A 21,456-nucleotide genomic window follows, 5' to 3' on the forward strand; every position below is an offset into this window, starting at 1 on the left:
ATTAAAGCAACAATGATTGTGAATAGCTGAGTTCATTTCTTAATTTATAACTGCCATGTCAAAAAAACTGAAAAGACATGGTCAACTTCTCTGCTTTTTGTGGAGCCTGATCACTTTCCCGTCTAACTACTTTGCCCCTTTCTTGCATTAGATGTGATCCATGCATTTTGTTCTGTACTGAGTAAAACTGTAGGTATATATGATGTGCCTATTTTCTTAAACAAAATCAGCAGCTCCATTTACTTAATTTGTAGGCCTTTCAGGGTTTAACTCAGTTGTTATCAAACTTATATAAGCAGTTAACAAGTTTCTTCACATTTTTTGTGCATAGCCATTTTAAGAAAACAAAGTTCTGTGATGATACAACTCAAGGGCAATGAGCTGTTACAAAGCCATTGTGGTAGAGTATAAGAAAGTAATACATATTAACTGCAGCACATTGACTGCATTATGTGTTTGACTAGTTCCTACAACTTTGAGGAGATATAGAAGAGGTATTTAGACCAAGGACACTGTGTTGATTGCTTTAGGGGAGAGTTCTCAAACTTCATTAATTTGATCTAGGGTAACATTCACCTCGGCCATGATTGAGAAATGAGGTTCAGCAGAGTGAAACTACGTTGGTGCAACAGTGCATGTAGATTGACACCAGGTTCATTTTTGGTGCTTTAGCTTGTCAATAGCAACTTCTTAAAAGGCAATGCTAGAGATGAGGGAAATTAAGTACCTCCTCATGAGGAGCATTTTAATGCTCATGAAGTATTACTCAAATATGTTGCATCAGCGGAAGAAAAACTGTTTTTTACACACTGTCTGATGTATATTCAGTCTCCAGTTCCTCTGCTGCGTCATCTAACTTTTACTATGTCTTGCTCATAGTCTAATGAGTAAAATATTAAAATTGTAACATTTTATCTCAACCACAATTTATATTCAGCATGCTAACCTCAGGATCGTGACTGGAATAAAAAGTATAGCTCTGTGGGTTTGAACAATGCTTTGTTGCACAGCATGTGTTTGTTTTGATGGACTTGCCAGTGAGTTTGGTGAGGTCAGAGCTTATGAAAATTAATTGCCTGAAGTCTCTGTGGAACAAGCACCAAATGGCAAAACTGTCAAAGTACTGAAGTGAAAGTCAGCCTTTTTTTTTTTGGATTGGAGAAATATGTGTCCCTATGCTAATCGATTGCATGGGTATATGTACTGTATGTAAAGTATATCATAAGACTGTGAATGTACTGAAATATTGTTTATTTTCTTGAAAAGATAAGCTATCAAACAGCTTGTCCCTGTGAAGTGGACTTTTATTGGGTAAATGAGTAATGTTTTTACAGGCCATAGCACGTGCTCTGTTTTTCTTCCAGTCTCATGGTTATTGTTTGTGACAGCGTTATTGCTACTTCTACTGAGGCTCAGTAGAACTTGAAATAATGAATTGTTTTAATTTTCAACCTCCAGGTGACCGATGTGAGTTTGACCGGCGGCAGGGCAGGTGTGTGCCCGGTGTGTGTCGTAATGGAGGGACGTGTCGGGAGCTTTCAGGTGGGGGTTTCCGCTGTGAGTGTCCTGCAGGAGGCTACGAGCGCCCATACTGCACTGTCACTGCCCGGTCCTTCCCACCGAAATCCTTCGTCATGTTCCGGGGCCTAAGGCAGAGATTCCACCTGTCCATCTCATTAACGTGAGTAGATCGAGTGCCATCTTTTCTAAAGAATTTCTTTTAATTTTTATATTTGACAATTCTGATGCCAATTCTGGTTTGGATTCAGCTGTTTTCTTCTGTCCTTCCTTCCTTCCCTCCTGCCTTTTAGCCTCCATCTCTCATCTAGTTGCACTCAGACAGATCCATAACCACTGCTCTTTGATTCTCAGTCCTCTTCCTCTTGTGGAGTCTCTCTGCTTTTCGCTTTAATCTATTTATTTCATCTCCATCTCAGAGATCGATCCTATTATTCATTGTTTCTCTCTCTGCTGCCTCCACTTCGCTCTCCAGTGAGAGGTGCGGTTTCTTCTTTCTCTCCTCTTTCATCCCCCAATTTACAGGTTTCAGTAACATCTCCTCTGCCTTTTCTCCTTCTACTCTCTCTTCTAATCTTACATCTTTTCACCCCTGTAGTCTCCTCTTTCAGTCTGTTTCAGCAAAGGCTCCAAAGGCAAATGCTGCATTTCTTGTGATCCTTTGCTTTGTCTATTAAGGGGTCAGAACTCTATAAGTAAGTCCCCCACTTAGTGCATTAAGCTCAAATGCCTAATTTAGATTTTCCTTTGAAAAAACGCCATTGAAGCAAATGATTTGTACAATTTTCATCAAAAACAGGCTTACTCCCTGACTTTTTGCCCTTTGAAGCTCCTCCAAACATATAAATTAAAGTTCTGCTTGTTTTTTCTACCTGAGTTTGAAATCTCTCTAAAAAATAAGAGTGACCTACATGAGCGACATCGGATTTCTTTTTGCATGCAGTCTTCCAAACTTTGCTTGGTGCACTACTTAGCCACAGCTTCTAAGCTTATTTTGCTTGCTTGTAGATTTATTATGCTGGCATGTCACCATGTGGCACTGCAGAGGTCAGTGATTGTCTCCTTACTTCAGCTCCTTTGTCTTTGTCTTACTTGCCTACCACCATCTCTTCCCTGCTGCTCCTTTACCTCTTCACATACTGAGTGGTCGTCCATGGGAGATCTGAAGTGGCCCTTAAGAATAGTCAGGCAGGGTTATGGGATGGTTGCTATGGGTGATGTCGTTTAATGATAGTTGCTAAGGTAGGGGTAGGGTTGTTGCTAGGCTGTGGCCACCATGGAGTGGTTGCTATGAGACATTTTGGTCATTATTCTTGACAAATGAGCTTCTGTGTATTGTTGGTGTGTAAAGGCACCACATGTGATTTGTTTCATTGATTTGAGACCACCAGTTGGGCAGTGAAGGTAAGTCAAAGAATGAAGTGTGGTGTGACTGTTTATTTATTGAAGAGCAGCTCACTTTATGAGCATTTAAGAGGTTTTGTGGTGGAATTTCTCCCCTGGAAGACTCCAATGTGGACAAATGTTGGCTGCAATGGTGGTGCTAAAGATTCCCAAACTGCTTGGGAAAATCTTGGCAAGGAAAGTAGCTAATGTTCTTTAATTTCTACAACTACAGTCAAGGTGCACTTGAAAAAGTCAGGGATGTTTGTGAGGATTATCAGCTGGCAGCCCACAGGCCCCATCCAGCCCACCAAAGCCTCCCATTGTGCTAACAACATATCAATGACTTTAGAAAATGTGTACATCTAACATAGGGGTGGGTGCTACATCGCTTTTGTTGCCATTTAACTTTGAACTGCTGCCTATACAAAGCAGGATTCGTAAAACTGAGGCACAAGGAAATGGACTTCAGACTTAGAACCTAGAGCTAATTAGATAATGAGAGTGGTAGGTCGGATGTGGGTAACTCTGTAACATTATCTCGACAGTTCGTAGAACAACACAAGCTCAGCTGGCTTTGTTGTTACACAAAAGCCCCTCTGCTGTGTGCTGTGTCAGTATGTGTGTCTGTTGCTGCTGTATGTAAATGTACTTGCTAGACATGCCCTGTGGTACACTGACTGTTGTACTTATATAATATACTTTGGGTTTCCTGCCAAATGCTGTTGAGATGCCTAATCCTAACCTCTGTCTAACTGCCAATGAATCACATTACATTTACTAATTAACCGACATTATGGGGCAGGTTACTCCTTCCGAAACACATGTAGGCCTATACCTGATTTTCATTTCTATTTGGAGCCAGTAAACACATCTGCTTTTTGAATCTTGTTTTAATTAATTAATAATTAATAAGATATGTTTCCTTAGATTGCCAATAGAGTGAAAAGAGGTAGAATCATGTTTTGAGAGGAGAATCCTTTTTTTTTTTGTAATACTGAGTTATAATACCAGCTCCATACTCATTACTCTGTGAACCCACCATCAAACCACTGAGCTCTTAGTCTGGCCTTTCCCTGGAGCTGACAGCAGCACACTGACTGAACTACAGGAGGAAACTCTGGAACTGTCGTAGAATCATTAAGCCTGTCTATTACAGGCAAGAGGCACCACTTGAGTTAATTTTCCTTGGCCAAATGTTGTCGTTAACATGTTATATTTTAAAATACATTTTCTATTGATGAATAAACTGTTAGTGACGTTGAATATACAGTGTAGCTAGGAAACATTCACAGAAATCCTGTCCCCAGATGAATGTGGTTTTAACTTGGCTAATTTCTCTATGGTTGGCATTGTTGTCATGGCGACATAAACTGCTGAAGTGTGTTGTTAGTGTTGTTACTATCGATTTGCCATCAGCTCGTAAATCACAGAAATAGAACATGTCTCCTTGTCTCAAGAACACAGTTTCTACAACTAGTGTAAATGTAGTTTTAAGAATATGGCTGACTCAGAGATAAATATGGACTGACTGTCTGAGCCTCAGTTTAGTACTGGCCCAATCACAGATGTGATTACTGTATTATTTTGTTGTTGTCCATCGTTCTGGACCTCTGACCTCTAATAAAAAGCAGATGTGGATCTTTGAGTTAGAAGTTTTAGAAAACCTGGTCGACAGCATCAGCAACAATTTCAGTTCCTTTCTCTTAGGCACCTTGATTTCTTTCCTGTTGTTGCTGGTTAATTTTACTTTCATGTTATCTCATGAGTCCAACTGTTGGGTCACATTACTCTGACTGACTGTCAGTCTTCTTCCCTGATGTCAGTGTTTTATTTAGCATCCTGTTTTCTGCCAGCTGCGCTCCTTGGCCTGATTTTCACATCAGGGCCAAACAGGACTTAATCGTTATTCGTGTCACTCACTTTCTCCCAGAGCATTTTATTTCTCCACTGCAAAAAATATGCATTTTTCATCTTCCCACGAAAAGCTGCTTCAGACGTTTTTGTAGCTGTGACTCTGCCAGAGAAAGTGTGATGGGTAGTTTGAAGTTGTCATTTGCAGCTCAGCTGCCTTCATGAGGTTTATTCCTTTTAAGACAGCCACCTTCTATTAAATACGCCAGGGGTTTTTAATATAGTTCTTTGGTCTCGACTAATGAATTTCACAAACGAAAAACAAGAACAGATGTAGTGAACATGTGCTTCTTTGCATTTTTTTTATGCCCTCAGCCTCTCTCTCTACTACTACACTCACAGTCTCTGGCAAAGGTCAGGTTACACTATTTTTCAGCTATTTCTGGTGGCTTGAAGAGATTACATCTGCATACAAGATAGGATGCCACAGTGCTGTTGGAACTACAGCAGAGCCATGCAGACAAGACACATGTCCACTATTGAATAACCATGGGTTTATTTTAGACAAGGCAACGTTCTCAGATAACACGGGTATCAAGTTGTCATGAGGGAAATGGTGATAACACGCTCTTCTCCTAACACTGCTGTTTTGTAGTAATCCGTGTATTGTTTGTTTAAGACATGTATGTAAAATGCAAACACTCAGTAAGAATGAGAAGGAACATTGTTCATAAAGCAACAAGCAAGACAGTTAGTGTCAAAACATTTTAAGACAAGATGAACACATTTTTTAAAGTGATGTTTTTTGTAGTGGGAATCTTTCTGTGTCTTCCTGCCAGGAGAGGAGATTTGTCATCTGTGCTGCAGTATCAAAAAAACTGACAGTGCTTTTGATCAGGCTGTGTTAACATGGCAGCCTTGGCCTCAGCACGTCTCCATGGCCTTGCTATGTAAAATAGACTATTGTAGGACTCTGAGCAGCTGGAGGGTGTGGAAGGCTGCTGCAATTTGTGCTACAGTTTGAATACCCTTTGTTCTTCCATACTAAGCCTGTATGAGGAGGCGTGCGGGAATCGATTTTTGTTTTGTGGAATGAGTTATTGTGTAGCTCTCTGTAGCAGGGTCAAATGTTGCATTAACCAAGCCAGAGTTAAGAATCTCATCTGAAAATGAATGAATGTGTCGTCCAGTGTCGCCCAATTCATTCATACAGTATATTTTCAGAATACAAAATATAAGACTCTACAGTAGATATATAATAATACGTAATGTAATAGGTACATGTGATCAATAAAATTAATCAATAAATTAAATTTATTATGGTCATGGGTTTCTTGTGTTTGCATTTTGTAGTTTTGCTACCCTGGAGAACAGTGGTCTTCTCTTCTATAATGGGCGCTTCAATGAGAAACATGACTTCATCGCCTTGGAGATCCAAGAAGGACAAGTGGTGCTCAAGTATTCCACAGGTAGTTTATCTGTATTATAATATTTGATGAAGATGTGGTTTTGTTCTGACGACTGTTTTAGATCAGAATTGATATAAGATTAGGATACAGATTATAATTAGACATGCAGTGGGGAGGGTTGAGACAACATTCCACGAGCAGTAATCTGCAGACAAAGTCAGACTTGCTGCTGTGAGCAAATCCCACTATCCTTCACTGTGACGTCCACGCTGCACACATGGAGTACCACCAACACCACCATCATCATTTTACACAGTTCTTGCAGAAATCTTTTTAGATTAGGCTACATTAGATTAGCTGGCAAACAACATACAGTATATAATGCTTCAGCTGCAGAACTGTACATACAGTACTCCAGCTGAAGTGCAATTCTGTAATAAGTACAGAAGTTATAGTTGTTTGCATTTATTGTGTATAAATTTGGTACATGCACACGTGAAGCTGGAAATCAAAGGATGAAAAATAGAAGCAAGTATTATAATGATCATAATAAAACTTAACCAAAAATAAACTGTGGTTTTCCTTTAGTTGTGGTCACTTTTTATGAATAGTTTTAATATAACATCTGTTTGTTTTTATTTATATTTTTTTACCCGAAAAAACGCAGGTGAATCGTCCACTCAGGTGAGTCCCTTTCTGCCCGGCGGTGTGAGCGATGGAAACTGGCATACTGTTCACATCCACTACTACAACAAGGTGGGTGCTAATCTCAAGTTTGTTTGTGAGTTGTAGACCATTAAGAATTTTGATCTGTTCGATGAGTCATCCTTTGAAGTTTTACATTTTGCTTGTGATTATTTGTACTGTACTTCTGATGTGTCGGCAGAATAGTTTCTCAGCCCACAGAGCACTTTGAGTTGAGGAGAAGGGTTTGTGTGTGCACACTGTTATGTGGGCGTTATCCTCTCGCCATTTCATTCATGCATATTCGCCACATTTCCTTTAATTTTCTCCATGTTCTTTCATTCTCCTCAGCCAGCTACACGCTATGTGAGTATGAGTGTGTGTCAGGGTACACATGCACTTCCTTCTGTCTTTGTTTCATTCTCCTCTTTTTTTACTTCTGTCTTTATTTCACCAGCAGACAGTAAGTGAAGAGTGAGTGTGCTGTCTGTCTGATTTTACTCCATCATTTTCTTACCCATATGCAGTTCCTGTTGTTTCTTGTCCTACTAACTTAAATGATCCCCTTTTCTTTCTAACATGATGTGCTATAGCAGTGCAGATACTGAAAATAGTCTGTTGGAACTGTTATTTCCTGATGTAGTTTAAGACTGCAGTGATATAAACTCTAGATTTAGTAAATGCTGTTGTGTTGCATGTTGTCTGCTGTCATGGTGTTTCTTGTTTTTTATTTCTTTGGACTCTGTGTTGAATCTTGTGTATGTGTGTGTGTTCAGCCGAAGCGCAGCATGAGCGGCGAAGCTCAGGGTCCGTCGGACGAGAAGATTGCTGTGGTGAGCGTTGACGACTGTGATACAGCCTTGTCGCTTCGCTTCGGTACGCAGCTCGGAAATTACAGCTGCGCTGCGCAGGGAAAGCAGACCAGCAACAAGAAGTGAGTTTATCCTTTTTCTGCTCTCCATCTTTTTATTCTGTAGTTCGGTTTTCTGTAAAGTTAGTGACTTGTAAGCTAATGCCCCAACAATAAGCACAAGGCTCTACAATGATAGCAATTTATCTGGTCCTAAAAGAATACAATTACAGTTGCAGTCAGAGCCCCTGACATCTTGAAAATGTTTTTTTTGGGGGGGGGGGGCGAATTATCAACTTACTCCACCTTTATTTATACATAAATAAACAACTCTGTTGAATGGCGACTACCAAGCACTGCTGCCTAGCCTTGTGGACGGGCAGGGTGCACAGTTCATTTTGGCCGAACAAAATGATTGGACGGGCTTATTACAGGCCTGCAACAGACACAGATTTTTTTTTTCTTTTTTGTCAGTGCTTTTTATTTATTGATTGCTGTCAGGATGTAAAGAAAATTTCAACAAATATAACGAACTATGCTTCTAAGATGCCTAGCGTTCTTCTAAAAGCTAGTTTTAAATTCTCAGCTTTGCAGATTCAGCATTTCATAATTTCAGTGTGGTTTAAAGAGGCTGGTATACTGATCACTGATTTACATCAAAATGAAAAGTAAGGCAGAATTAAGCAATCTAATCTGTTAAACTTAAAAACTTGTTAAAACCATGACTGAGACTGTTGCTGTTGGAAGGGTTTTTGGGGATGAGATGAGTGTAGGAGAAATCTGTGGGGACCTGAGGCTTTAATGAGGCCCAACTGTTTGACACCTCCGTTCCCCTTCATGTCTCTGATGGTCTTGTTAGTCATCGGCTCATTCTGCCTGTTGTTAATGTTCATTTATTTTCTTGACATTCAAATTGACTTTTTTAAATCCAAATTGTTGCTTGTAAGGGTTTGGCCTTGTGAAAGATTGGTAGTTTTCTACTTGCAGCTTGTGTCTACCAAACGAAATGTCTGCATGTGCGCCAACAAGTGCACAACACACACACACGTACACACACATTGAGTCAAAAAGCAGCCTGTCATAGTGTTGATGTCTGGCTTCGCCTCTGTAAGCTGTAATCACGTTGGCTGTGTTGTCAGTACTAAGTGTGGCAGAGAGAGGAGAGGACAGATCAAAGAGGAAGGCCAAAGACTAATGCTTCAACCCTCTTCCTCTGTTCCTTCTCTATTTCTCCATTAACAGCTCGTCCTCTTCTTGCTCCATCTTGACATCCTGTTCTAATGACGCTTTCTGTTGATGTTTGCTGCATCTCGCACTTAATCTCTTGTTTGTTTAACTCCGACGCCTTTTGTCTCTCTGGCTTCCATTAATTTATACTCCACTCGTGTTTAGTACCTTGACACGTGACATGCGTTGCCACAGCGAGCTGAAAAGAAAACCCCCACCGCACATTGGAGGATTAAAAAAGATACTCTCAAAATGACACAAATATTTATGTCACCTCGTTTCTTCTTGCTCATGAAGTCCCATAACTGTTATTTGGTGTCCCAACGTCAGCCTCGCTTCATTCTTCCCGTTTCTCTCCCCCCACATGTCTTCCGTCTGTCTAGTCATCCGCCTTTGCGCTTGCTTTCTCTTGATATTTGCTGTAACTCACACTTAATCTCTTGTTTGTTCATCTCCCTCCCTGGCCGCTTCCATGTCTCCCGTTTGTCCCCGCTGCTTTCTTTCTCCTCTTTATGCCTGCGACTCGGCTATTTGTTGACATCCCCTAACATCTACCTCCTTTCATTGCTGGCTCCTGTCTCCTTTCTGCCTCTGCCTTGTCATCCACCTTAACCTCTCCTCTCCTGATACTCGCTGTAGCTCATATTTAATCTCCTGTTTGTTCATCTGTCTCTCCGTCTGTCTCCTTTTCTTTCTCATCTTTTCAGTTCCTCTCCTTGCGTGCTGTTTCCACTTTCACCCTCAACAACATCCTCTTGATCATTTCATTCCTCCTCAACATCCCTGTTATTCTCTGATTCTTGTTCCTTTTGACATTTACCTCTGATGACACATTTAATCTATGGTCTTGTTTAATCCCTTTGCCTCTCTCATACCCTTTTTTCATGTTTTTCCCTTTCTTACCATGTTTATAAGCATGTTTCTTACCCTTCTGTCATCGCTCTCTTCCCTCCTCCCCTCCATCCTTGAGAGATAATCCTTATCCTTATTTACCCGTCTTCTTCTTTATCTCTTCCTCCCTCAGGTCTCTGGACCTGACTGGTCCATTGTTTCTGGGCGGAGTTCCCAACGTACCAGACAACTTTCCATTTGGTACCAGGGAGTTTATCGGCTGTATGAAGGAGCTGCACATTGACAACAAGCCGCTGGACTTGGCTGGATTTATTGCTAACAATGGAACGCTCCCCGGTCAGCACTGTTAACCATACTCTACCCCCCCAGCCAACATGTTTCTTGTCTATATTCCCACATATACTTGCATACACAAAAAGCATGAGCAGTGACACATTTATGATGTCCACAAATGCCATTTGGCCTTTTTTATATAGATAAACTGATACAAATCATGGTAATTAATTGAAGCATCTTTTTGGGTGTTGTGTGCAATAATCACTTGTTAAATGTTTCTGCACACTACATACAGTATAGTAAACAGTAAAATACATGAAATTGTATTATGACTGAAGACATGGCCACTTATTATTTTTATGACTATGATATGAAGTTAAGGGAAGGAATGATCTGTAATATTTTCTACAAGCTCTTAGTTCCCACTGTAGTGTAATTGTGTTGTTTTATAGTGAGATTCAAAGAAATTATTCATGATAGGTTTTATAAATGAGGTTCAATATTCCCTCTTTGTTGACTGTAAAGCATGAACTAATTTTATATAATATGTCAAGTTCAAGTGCAGTTCAAAGATTCTAACAACCAAAGATGCTCCTATAAAGGCAAGTTTAATCTTAAAATCCGAGTGCAATAGAAAAAGTATACCTCTGAATATGCACACTGGTAACTGATTGATGACTTGTCAGCTAACAACTGCATTGTGTTTGATTTTATGTGTCATGGTGAGACATTGTTGGAAACGGAATTGATGGTGTCTCTGTCTCTGTTGGTCTTACAGGCTGCAGTGCCAAGCTCTCTTTCTGTAAGTCCAACCCATGTCAGAACGGAGGAACCTGCAGGGTGAGCTGGGAGACTTTCTCCTGCGACTGTCCCCTAGGGTACGGTGGGAAGGACTGCAGCCACGGTGAGAGGCTATATGAGTTTATTTTCAGCCTATGGTCCTAGGTGCTGCTTGTATAACAAATGGCAATGTTTAACAATGTTATATTTACAGTATTTGTGTCAGTTTGATATGCAGTTATTATCAGTAACAAGTGAGAACATGGCTGAGATAATTGGCAGATCCTATCTTTTGCCGGTGGTTTTTCAAAATTCAGCAAAACAACTCTGACCTTCAGCGTCCTTTTTTGTCAGCAGTAATTATGCTAATGTCTCATTAATTAATGAGAAATTTACTGAAGTTAAAATACGTCAGGTAACACCTTTGAACAATGTTTTTTTGTTCACATTTTGGTCAAATGACAAAAAAGATGGTAAATGGACTGCATCTATATAGCACTTTTCTAGACTTATCAACCACGCAAAGTGCTTTACAACACATTAACATTCACCAAATCACACACACATTCATACACTGGTGGAGAGGCTATCATGCAAGGTGCCACCTGCTCATCAGGTGCTATAACCATTCACGTACACTCACACACTCGATGGCACAGCATCGGAAGCAATTTGGGGTTCAGTATCTTGCTCAAAGACACGTCAACATAGAGTAGATTGCTGGAGCCAGGGAGGGAGCCACCGACCTTCTCATTAGTGGATGACCGCTCTATCTCCTGAGCCACAGCTGCCCCAAAAGACTGTTGTTTTAATGGGCTACTTCATAATATAACAGTTTTAATTCAGTAGTTGAGATTCAAAAGTGCTTTGTAATTTATTCTGATTAATCCCTCAGTCTCCACGTCAGCATTTTTCCCTCTGTTCCAGTACTTATTCCTCATTTTGTGCTGAGCCATCAGTGCTGTAGGCTTTTAGAGTGTGAGTGAGTGCACAAGTGAAATGTATGTTCATGGATGCATGGAATGATTGATGGGTGTGTGTGGGCTTCTGTGAAGGTATTGACCACAGGGAAGAGGGGGAATAGATGATTCACTTTCATTTCAGAGACTGCATTGGTTTCCAGTCTCTTTTCCAGTCTATTTTAAAGGTCCAGTGTGCAACATTTAGGGTCATCTATGGGCAAATATGTCAGAAATGGAAGATAATAAGTGTTTTCTCTCTTGTATAATCACCAGAAAACAAGAATTATTATGGTTTTGTTGCCTTAGAATGAGCTCCTTATAGCTACAAAACAAGTGGTCCCCTTCCACGGATTGTGCTATGTTGCACTATCATGTTTCTACAGTTGCCCAGAATAGACAAACCAAACACTAGCTCTAGAGAGCACCTTTCATGGCTTCTTTTACATGCTTGGAAGGGGAGTGTGAACTGAGCGGTATTCACTTGATTGCAATCTGCCACCTCACTGTTACATGCCACTTTCTTGGGAAAATCTGTTGAAGTCTGACATATTTAAATCAGCAGTCAATGTCCAGTGAAAATAATCTCTCAGCACAAATTGAAATCTTTTAAAATAGGTTAAAATGGCCATGACATGGCCAAACAAGCAAACCTTAACAAGTATTTTCTAAAACCATCATTTTTATATTGCCCCCCCTATTAATTGTATTTAGTTCAATAAACAAGGATAATATAGTATTTGACCAGAATTTCTCCCATTTGTCCAGCAAAGTCAAATCCTCCATGCATTGACATGCAGAAACCCTGATGCAAGGCTATGAATGATCTGTGCTGGAGTGTATGACTGCGCTAAAACTTGCTTTTACAGAATGGCTTTTCCTAACAGCTGACACACTACACTTTTGTGGTTATGATGTGGTGGTTTTTATGTTTTTTATTGAGAGTTTTTATCTTAAGTGTGTGTGTGTGTGTGTGTGTGTGTGTGTGTGTGTGTGTGTGTGTGTGTGTGTTTGTATGTATATGCATACATGTACAATTGAAAAATGCTCTATAAACTAAGTTATTATTATTATTATTTGGAATATTTATTGGAAACTGCAGCACAACACACTGAGACTAGTAGTATCATGAAGAGTTATTGTACTTTGCATGTGAGCCACTGGGTATCTGGTTTTATTTCCTGTCTATAAACCCTGTGTGATTCTGTAGACCAGGTGGACTCAAGATGACAGTTTCACACTTTTATATTTATTGACATGTCTTGATTGCAGGCACAGACAGTTAAGCCTGAGGGGAAATCATGTCGTGAAAGGCACCTGTGTGAAGCTCTGTGTTTGTTTTTTTCAAAGAAAAATACAAAAATGTGTGGACTTTTTTTGCACTTGTGTGCCTGTCAGTATACCACAAGAATATCCTTATCATCATGAGAGAAAAATCTGTCAGAAGATTGAAACACCATTTGATGTAATATTTCCTGTTCAACTTCAATGTTTAGCAGTTTTGCTCAAAAACTGATTTCGTCCCAGAACAGCGACATCCTAAGACCGTTTGGGATATTACGGTACCTTTTATTCGCTGTCTTTTTCTCACCTTCCACCTCAGTGATGCCACACCCCCATCGCTTCCTGGGTAACAGTGCCCTCTGGTGGGACCTAAAGAACGACGTTACCATCTCCACGCCCTGGTACCTCGGCCTGGTGTTCAGGACCAGAGCGCGAGAGGGGACGTTGCTACAGGCTCAGGCTGGCCAGTACACCAGCCTGCTGTTCCAGGTGTGCACGCACACACACGTGCATACACGAGCACACACTCGCGCACACACACACACACACATGCTGGCAGTGTAGGTCATCATTATATCTGCTTTACTAAATCAATACATGGCTTTTACCTCCAATTGTGCCAGCCATCCCCAATTAATTGGTCTTGAATCTGGAATGTGTCCCGAAAAGTACCCTAAGTCATACCCAGACACGCACGCAGTGACACAGTCATCTCTGTTAATGTTTTGTACAACAATGTATTTGATTGTGGTAGTTTTATATTAGCATTGAGACCATGGCTGAGATAATGGTCGAGTTTCAAGTCACACAAGGGACAATGGTGTCAAAAAAAGACCACATTTCCCATAAACCTGTTGATTCCTGTTGCAAAGAGGATTTCTGCCACTGCCTCTCTCTCCCTCTGTTTGCTGTTTTTTCTTTTTGGCTCTGCTGGAAAAAGTAAATGTAGCAATATTCGCTTTATTATCCGCTTCTGTGTTTCCTTTTACCTGTCTTTCACCATTGCCAGAATCTTAGAAAGATTTAGCTGCATTTATGCCATGACATAAATGACAACACCCTCCTCTTCTTTTGTAGACGTTATCATCCTCTATATAAGACAAAAAAGTCAAAATGCTGGCATTGTCCTTGAAGTGAATTGCAGTTTACATTTCTAATGCTAAATCCAAAGACAGCATTCAGTTAACAGCATCTTGGCAAGAGCGCAGCCAAGACGTTGGATTTCACACTCCCACACACACACACACAGTGACTCACACGCACGTTATTTTATTCCTTTTACTGTTTTCAGTGACTCATGTTTCTTCATGCTCCCTCTTTTCCCCTCTTTTCGCTGGCGTTTGCCTGTGTGCTTGTATTCCATCCCTCTCAGGTGATAAACGGTCAGCTGGTGTTCTCGGTGACCCGCAGTTCGACCAGACTGGTGCGTTTGCGGTTGGATCAGGTTCAGGTGGCAGACGGCCGGTGGCACGACCTCCAGCTAGAGCTGCGAGATGTTCGTAGCGGCCGCGAGACGCGCTACGTTGCCACGCTTCGGCTCGACTTCGGACTCTATCAGGTAATAGGTTCAATAACTTGAAGGTAATGTTTTTAGGACTTAATGTTCCAGCAAAAACAACATGTCTTTACAAGCAGGGTGATGTGATGACACTTTTAAGGGCAGCAAATTTAAGTACTTAAAAAGTATTCAAATACTGTAAATACAGCTATTAGGTGTCCACCTCTTAGTGTAATTTTCTCAGAATCACACCATCTCAGGCATGTTTCAATGAATAACAAGGTTTTCCTCATATTTCCCATAACAGCTAGTTTCCCAGTGTCCCATAATAAATTCACAACCTTAATTGGCCGTGCTCACTTAGAAATAGGCATTTTGTCCTGCTGTAATTCTTGCATTTCATTTAGTTTGGCCCTTTAAAAGCTGTAGATAGTCAATATTTTTCAGTCTTATCAGTAGAGAACTCTGTTTGGAATTGTAAAGCATTTGAGATGAATGAAGGCGAGAAACCCTGAGCAGCAGAAACTCTGCACATGACGTGAAAGAATTCCTCAGCACGGTTTGAAAGATTTTTCACAACTAGTGTCAGTCTTTTGAAACAATGTTATGCAGATCATTTTACTTTTATTAAGAAAATGTATCCAGATTTAAGAAAAGTCTAGAAGTACATTTCCATTGGAAATCCCTAATGTGTCTGCACTCATTAGACATTACAGCCATACAGTCAGCTTTCTCCTGTAATATACAGAACGTACACTGAAATGTTGCAAATGAAATGTTGAGTCACACTATGATTTGAGTAAAGGAGACAACGAGATATACATTCACACTTTTTTCTTCACCACACACACACACACTTTCACGTTCTGTCTCTTTGGCTTTGATTAAGCAAAACAACATGTTTTGTTTTCATGTTGATTTAATTCTTAAATCATCTGTCAGCAAATTATGTCTTTCATCTTTTTAATCTAGTTCATCGGGCTATTCTTCAAAGTGCATCAAGTAACACACTCTGTAAATGATGCAGAAAACATTTTAAAGCATGAAATGATTAAACATCGTATCTGTCAATTAAACAGTAATTACCTTTGGATTGTTTGGCATGTGTGCTGCTATTATCAACCAGATCTCACCCTCCATTTTTGCATCTTCTATTGCAGCTTAAAACGCTGATAAATGGGGCCCATTGATTTCCTTTTCATGGTTGTTGCGAGCGAAGGTGCCTGTAACTGTTATAACAGTGTTATCAGTTGAGAGTTGACCTTCTCCACAATGATTGCTTTTTTTGTTTTATTTAATAAAGTCAATCATTCACTCTGCAGTTCTAAAACCATTTTCCCCTCATGTTCACACTCTCCTCTCTTCCCATCGACTGACCATCACAACCCAACTACTCAGTGATATTGTGAAAAAAGGAAAAAACATGAAAGAGTCATAACTTCCAATTAGCAATCAGACAAAAAGTAAAAATCAATGTTTTCTGAAAGGCATTTCTGTCTTCTTTCAGTTTAAAAGAGTCTTTCAAACTTTTATTATTTTCATGGTGTAAATCAATCAAAAGTGCTCGCTCTTTGTTCTTTACATACAACTTTGTGGCTGATAAACGTTTCACTCACTTACACCTGTTGACTACCCTCATATTTGCATATCAATTAAGTTCTGTGTGTTCTGTGGTCAAATAGCAGTATTCAGATGTGCTCCTGTGTCTCTCTTTTTCACATGTTCAGTTAGCAGTCAGCTATTAATAATAATAATCTTTGCCCTTCCTGCCTCCATCTGTCCCCCTACCTCTCTCCCTCTTTCTCCCCTCATTAGGGAACAGTGATAGTGGGAAATGAGATTCATGGTTTGAAGGTGAAACATCTGCATGTTGGAGGAGTGCTGGGCTCTGGAGAGGTTCAGAACGGGATAAGAGGATGCATACAGGTGAAGATGGATGAATTGAATTTTTAATGTTTATTGATGGATGGTTGGAGGGAAGCTAGGAATATTGGCATGCAAGAGATGGAAATGTGCGAAGAAATGAGTTTGGGCCAGACAGATTTCAATAAGTGAATGAAGCTGCCAATTTCTTGTTTTTAACTTAGACCTCTCTCTCTCTACAGGGCGTTCGGTTGGGTGTACGCCCTGATGCCCCTCCCCTTCCCCGCCCATCGAAAGCTGTCAAAGTAGAGACTGGCTGTAATGTGGGCAACCCCTGTGTCTCGTCTCCTTGCCCCGCCCACAGCCGCTGTTCTGACCAATGGGAGAGGCACACCTGTATCTGCGAGCCTGGTGAGTGAACAGAGAGATGCTGCTGGTGTTGTAGAAAATGTTGAAGATGCTGTCATTGACGAATGGGTTAGGGGCTAATTGTGAGTTGCTGTGTTATATTATGAGGCTCTCCAATGCCCAGCCAGTCTTAGAGATTGACTTCTTGTTTAGGAAAGTTGTATTGTTTTTATTCTCATGCATCGTGTAAAAATATTAAGAGACGGAGGGATGCTGCTCAGCTGCAGTGAGAGGTAGGATGATGAATGAGGTGAATGAGGTTAAATGTGTGCTGTTAGCCTGCAAGCCATGCTAGCTCCTGCAGATTATGCTTTCGGAAAACAGGCCACACCACTTCTTGTCCTGTCTGCTTTTTACCACTGCATGAGTAAATTCTGCTGTGCCAGTTGTCATCCAACTGCACCATTGGTATAACAGTACTCTTTGGATAATGATGTTGTAGCTGTGTGAATAACTGCATTAAGCTGTGTCATGATATCTGTATAAAAAATAATGTTCCTTCAGCAATTTTGCCTTTTAAAAACCCCTCATTCAAGGAGAGTTACTAAATAGTGGTGAGATGACTAATTACTGTTAACTATTATTAGTCAATCAACAATACCAAAAAAATCCACAACAGTTCTGATAATCAATTAGTGATGTGGATCATTAATCTGAATGCTTAACTTTTTTTCTGAAAATGATGATATGATCATCATTTTTCTCTGCTTTTCAGACATTTTATTGGCTAAACAATTCATCACTTAACATGAAAATAGGAGATTAATTGACAATACAAAATAATTGCTGGTTTCAGCTCTGTTACTATGCAAGTCTTATCAAGTAAAAGGGCGATTTTAAGCCTTGGAACAATTTGCATGTCTGCTAATCTCTTGCGTCTCATCGTGTTTTGACTTTGCCAGTGAATACATTAAATAAGCTGGCCAAGTGACACAGCCAAGAACGATTTTCCACTTCAGTCCTGCAAGTTAAATTGGATGCACGCTAACCTCTGCGCCAAGGAAAGGGGTCCTAATATTTTGCATGCTCTGGACGTTTGATGTGAACGAAAAGAGGTGTGTGTGGGGAGACGGTGGAAGAAGCCAGCTGACTTAGAGAGAGAGAAAAAGGGAATAATTATAACATGGCCATATCTGCGTAGGTGTCTGCCAATGCTCTAACTGGGTTAAACAGATATTTGGGAACGTATAATGAGTTCCCATCCACCGAGAAAAAGAGACTGACTGCAGGCTAACTTCCAAAATCTCCTTAGTCAGGTGAATATAATGAGGCACAATTAATGTGAAGGAGAAAAAAACCTGATTAAAAGAGATGGAGAGGAGGAAGAGAGCAGAGAAAACAGATACCGTGTAGAGAGAAGTAGTGAGTGAAAAAGAGAACAATAGAAAGATGAAAAGAGGCATAGGAGGAACAGAGAGACTGGAAATGTTAATGATTAATGAAGAGAAAGAGGCGGGTGAGAGAAATAGTGTAAAATAAACACGAAAAGTTTTGTGGCAAGTGGAAAGAAGAGAAGAAAGAGGGCACAAGAAAGTCAAATCAAACAGCCTGAAAACATTGGTGACGCGTTCGGGAATAGATCCACACACAAGTGGCATGTATGCACACAGAGACACACATGTATAGCATGGCTGTGAGGGAAAATTAACATGACAGACGCACACACAGCAGAGGAAGAGGAGGGAGATTTGATATTTATTTGGAGCTTTATTAGCAACTACTTATGCAACAGCTGCAGTTCTACGAGTGTTGATTAAACAGAGTAGACCAACCAAGCAGGGATGATTAAAGCAGATGACTGAAATTTATGATAAAGGGAAAGATGAGACGAGAGCTTGAATCACAAATTAAGAGAAAAAGACCCACATGAAAGATAAAACCATGAGGAAGAGAGAGAGAAGGTGGCCAATCCACTTTTTCATATTAGTTTGTCAGGATATTGAGAGTCTCTTACTTACCATCCATCATCTTCCCTCCCTGCATCTCAACTTGCGTCTTCTCTTAAACATATCTGTAGCTTTTCTGTTGTCATCTGTACGTAACACAACTATTTTATTGATTACATTTGAATTGTCCCAGACTCATTAAATGTGCAATAATGTATAGTTAACAGGTATTATATAGCAAAATATATTTCAATGCTGCGTCTGCAGTTATCAATACGCACAAAAATGGTGAGCATTCCTATGGAAGCACTGTATGCATGCTTAATGATGTTTTGACCCATCACAAGGCACTGCAGCAGGAATCAGGCTGTGCCATCATAAATCTGCAGGGCCGCATGACAGGCGACACCATTCTCAAGCCCTGACCTAACTTACCTTTTGTTGCCTTTAACTCCTATTCTCTCTAAGCAAAGAGCAAATACTCTGTATCGTTATACAGTATCTCCATTGTGTTTGCTTTGGCTAAACTGCTACTGTTAATGGCTTCTCATGACATGGCCAAACAAATTGTAAATGTAATTAAGGTGGAAGGGCGAAGGAAGAGATTTGGGACAAATTTGACCATGTCGACTCTGGCCTATATTGAGGCTTTGGAGACATTTGCAGCTGAAAGACACAGAAAGTTGGAAATGTACACATTTCACTTTCGCTTGAATTTTAACAGAACAGTATGGCATTTTGTTTTAAGTGTAGGGCGTGATTAGCCAGCTGCATTGCTGCTACAAATACAGAGGAGTGAAATAGGACACGGTTCAATTTTCCAGCCACAAACAGCAGTACGAGTCAGAGCGTCTCTGCTCAGTAAGAGCTGTCTCAAATGAGATTCAGTGGCTTGTGATATGCTTCCGTTGCAAATCTTTGCTTGTAAGGTAAGACTACCTCAGCACTAAAGTTGACTCAGTCACACCTCTGTGACCAAGCAACCTAACTAAATGCGTCTTACTGCCATGGGCTGCAACCTCAGTGTATACATACAGATGATAGAAGAGAAATCAAAGTAAAGGTTTTCGAGAAAGAAAAGTTTGAAAATGAGAGCATGAGATTAAAGTGGGGGTAAAGGGAGTGAAAGTTACATGGAGGATATAGTTTGTTAAAGTGAGAGAGCCTCAGGCCTGACAGCATGACAGCGGAAGCGGAGAGGCGCCGCTCTCCCTGTAGCATCCTGCACCAGCCCGCAAGCTAATGCTAACACCTTGACTTATTAACATGGAGCACGCACACAGAAAGGGTACACTCACAGACACTGATGCCTTCAGACATAGACATAAGCACACACACACACACACATACACACACTGCATTTGCACAAACTTCATATGCATGCACTTATTTACTGTAAACACACTCTCTCTTGCTCTCTCTCTCTCTCATTATCATTATCTTTCATCAGCACAATGAGCATTAAAAATTGAGACTGCTCTACGATGAATGCTGCTTAGAGACAAATCAAATCAAAGTTTAATAAAAGCAGAGAGAGAGAAAAAAGAGAGGTGCACTCTAAATAATTCCCTTTCATGTATGTATGTATGTGTATGTGTGCGCGTGTGCGCGCACGTGCATGCGCGCGTTTTGGCCTCATGCTGAAACTAGCCCAGCGGGTCTCTCAAAGAACTGACAGCACATGTGATTCATGCAATACAGCCTCCTAGAAAACATAATAATACTTACACACACACGTTCACACACCCTGAGACAAGGTTCTGCATGACAAAGCACAGAGACATCTGCTCTCTCATCCCCTCACCGTGTGTGTTCGTGTGCTTCTGAGTAAGCGTGCTGTATGTCGGTCTGTGTGTGTATTTTTGTGCCAGTTGCTACAGACTAATTCACTGCGGTGAAAATTTGAATTTAATATGATGAATAACAGCCATGTTGATTTCTGTCTGCTTGAGTTCCCTGAGCTGTTTATAAACCAACTCAATCACTCGTACTAAACATATGCTCAAGGTTCACGAGCAGCAAGTCTCATAACCACGATCACTGCAGTAATGATTCATTTATCACTGTTTCCTGCACGTTTCAATAGTGACTGAAAACAACAAATGCCAAATAACTATTTCTGCAGATTGAGTTGTCAGATAAGTGCGTTTATATGAGGCTGTTGTTTTTGGGTGTGGTGTGCAGCTGCAGCACGTTAAGCTCAGACCCTCTGGGAGAAACCAAGAGATTAATGAGTTTCAAGCTGTATTTCCTGCGTTCTGACCTACAGGAGATGCCAGATCCTCAAGGTGCTGAATCAGGGCAAAGTTGTTCCTGTGACAAATGAATCCACACCTAGAAATGTCATTTATTGATCAGGTGTGATATCAAAACTAGAAACGCACAGGTATTTGTCACCGTTGTCTGGCTATATGAACAGCATCTAGAATAGTATTTTTTCTAAACATGAAAAATCTACTGTTTGACAAAAGTTTTACCTGCTTGTACAATTACTCAGTGTACAGTGACAAAGAAAAAGTTACCCCAGCTTGTCCGCTCAGGGTTGTGAAAGAGTTTTAAATCGTACATCAGAAGCCTGTTCAGAGTCACTTGTCAATATAAGATTAGGACATTAGGATTATTTTTCATGTTTGAGATGCAAAATATTTACAGTGAAATCCAAGCACACTGTGTGGTCAATATCTATGATTTAAACACCGAAATAGTCCTATTATTTCAGCAAAAC

At 40.4% G+C, this 21,456-nt stretch overlaps 1 protein-coding gene across 1 annotated transcript in view; it reads left to right on the top strand.

The window, feature by feature from the left end:
* The window catches only part of celsr3 (cadherin, EGF LAG seven-pass G-type receptor 3), a 102,501-nt gene that overhangs the window by 44,527 nt on the left and 36,518 nt on the right, over positions 1-21,456 (top strand). Inside the window, exons 4-14 of the mRNA XM_041946775.1 lie at positions 1,459-1,681; positions 6,109-6,224; positions 6,832-6,920; positions 7,200-7,214; positions 7,625-7,782; positions 9,950-10,113; positions 10,832-10,957; positions 13,396-13,565; positions 14,449-14,634; positions 16,390-16,500; positions 16,680-16,848. Of these exons, the coding sequence (XP_041802709.1) occupies positions 1,459-1,681; positions 6,109-6,224; positions 6,832-6,920; positions 7,200-7,214; positions 7,625-7,782; positions 9,950-10,113; positions 10,832-10,957; positions 13,396-13,565; positions 14,449-14,634; positions 16,390-16,500; positions 16,680-16,848 (1,527 nt within the window). The remainder of the gene's footprint in view (positions 1-1,458; positions 1,682-6,108; positions 6,225-6,831; positions 6,921-7,199; positions 7,215-7,624; positions 7,783-9,949; positions 10,114-10,831; positions 10,958-13,395; positions 13,566-14,448; positions 14,635-16,389; positions 16,501-16,679; positions 16,849-21,456) is intronic.

The sequence above is a fragment of the Chelmon rostratus genome, chromosome 10, assembly GCF_017976325.1.
Source record: "Chelmon rostratus isolate fCheRos1 chromosome 10, fCheRos1.pri, whole genome shotgun sequence".
Classification (NCBI taxonomy): domain Eukaryota; kingdom Metazoa; phylum Chordata; class Actinopteri; order Chaetodontiformes; family Chaetodontidae; genus Chelmon; species Chelmon rostratus.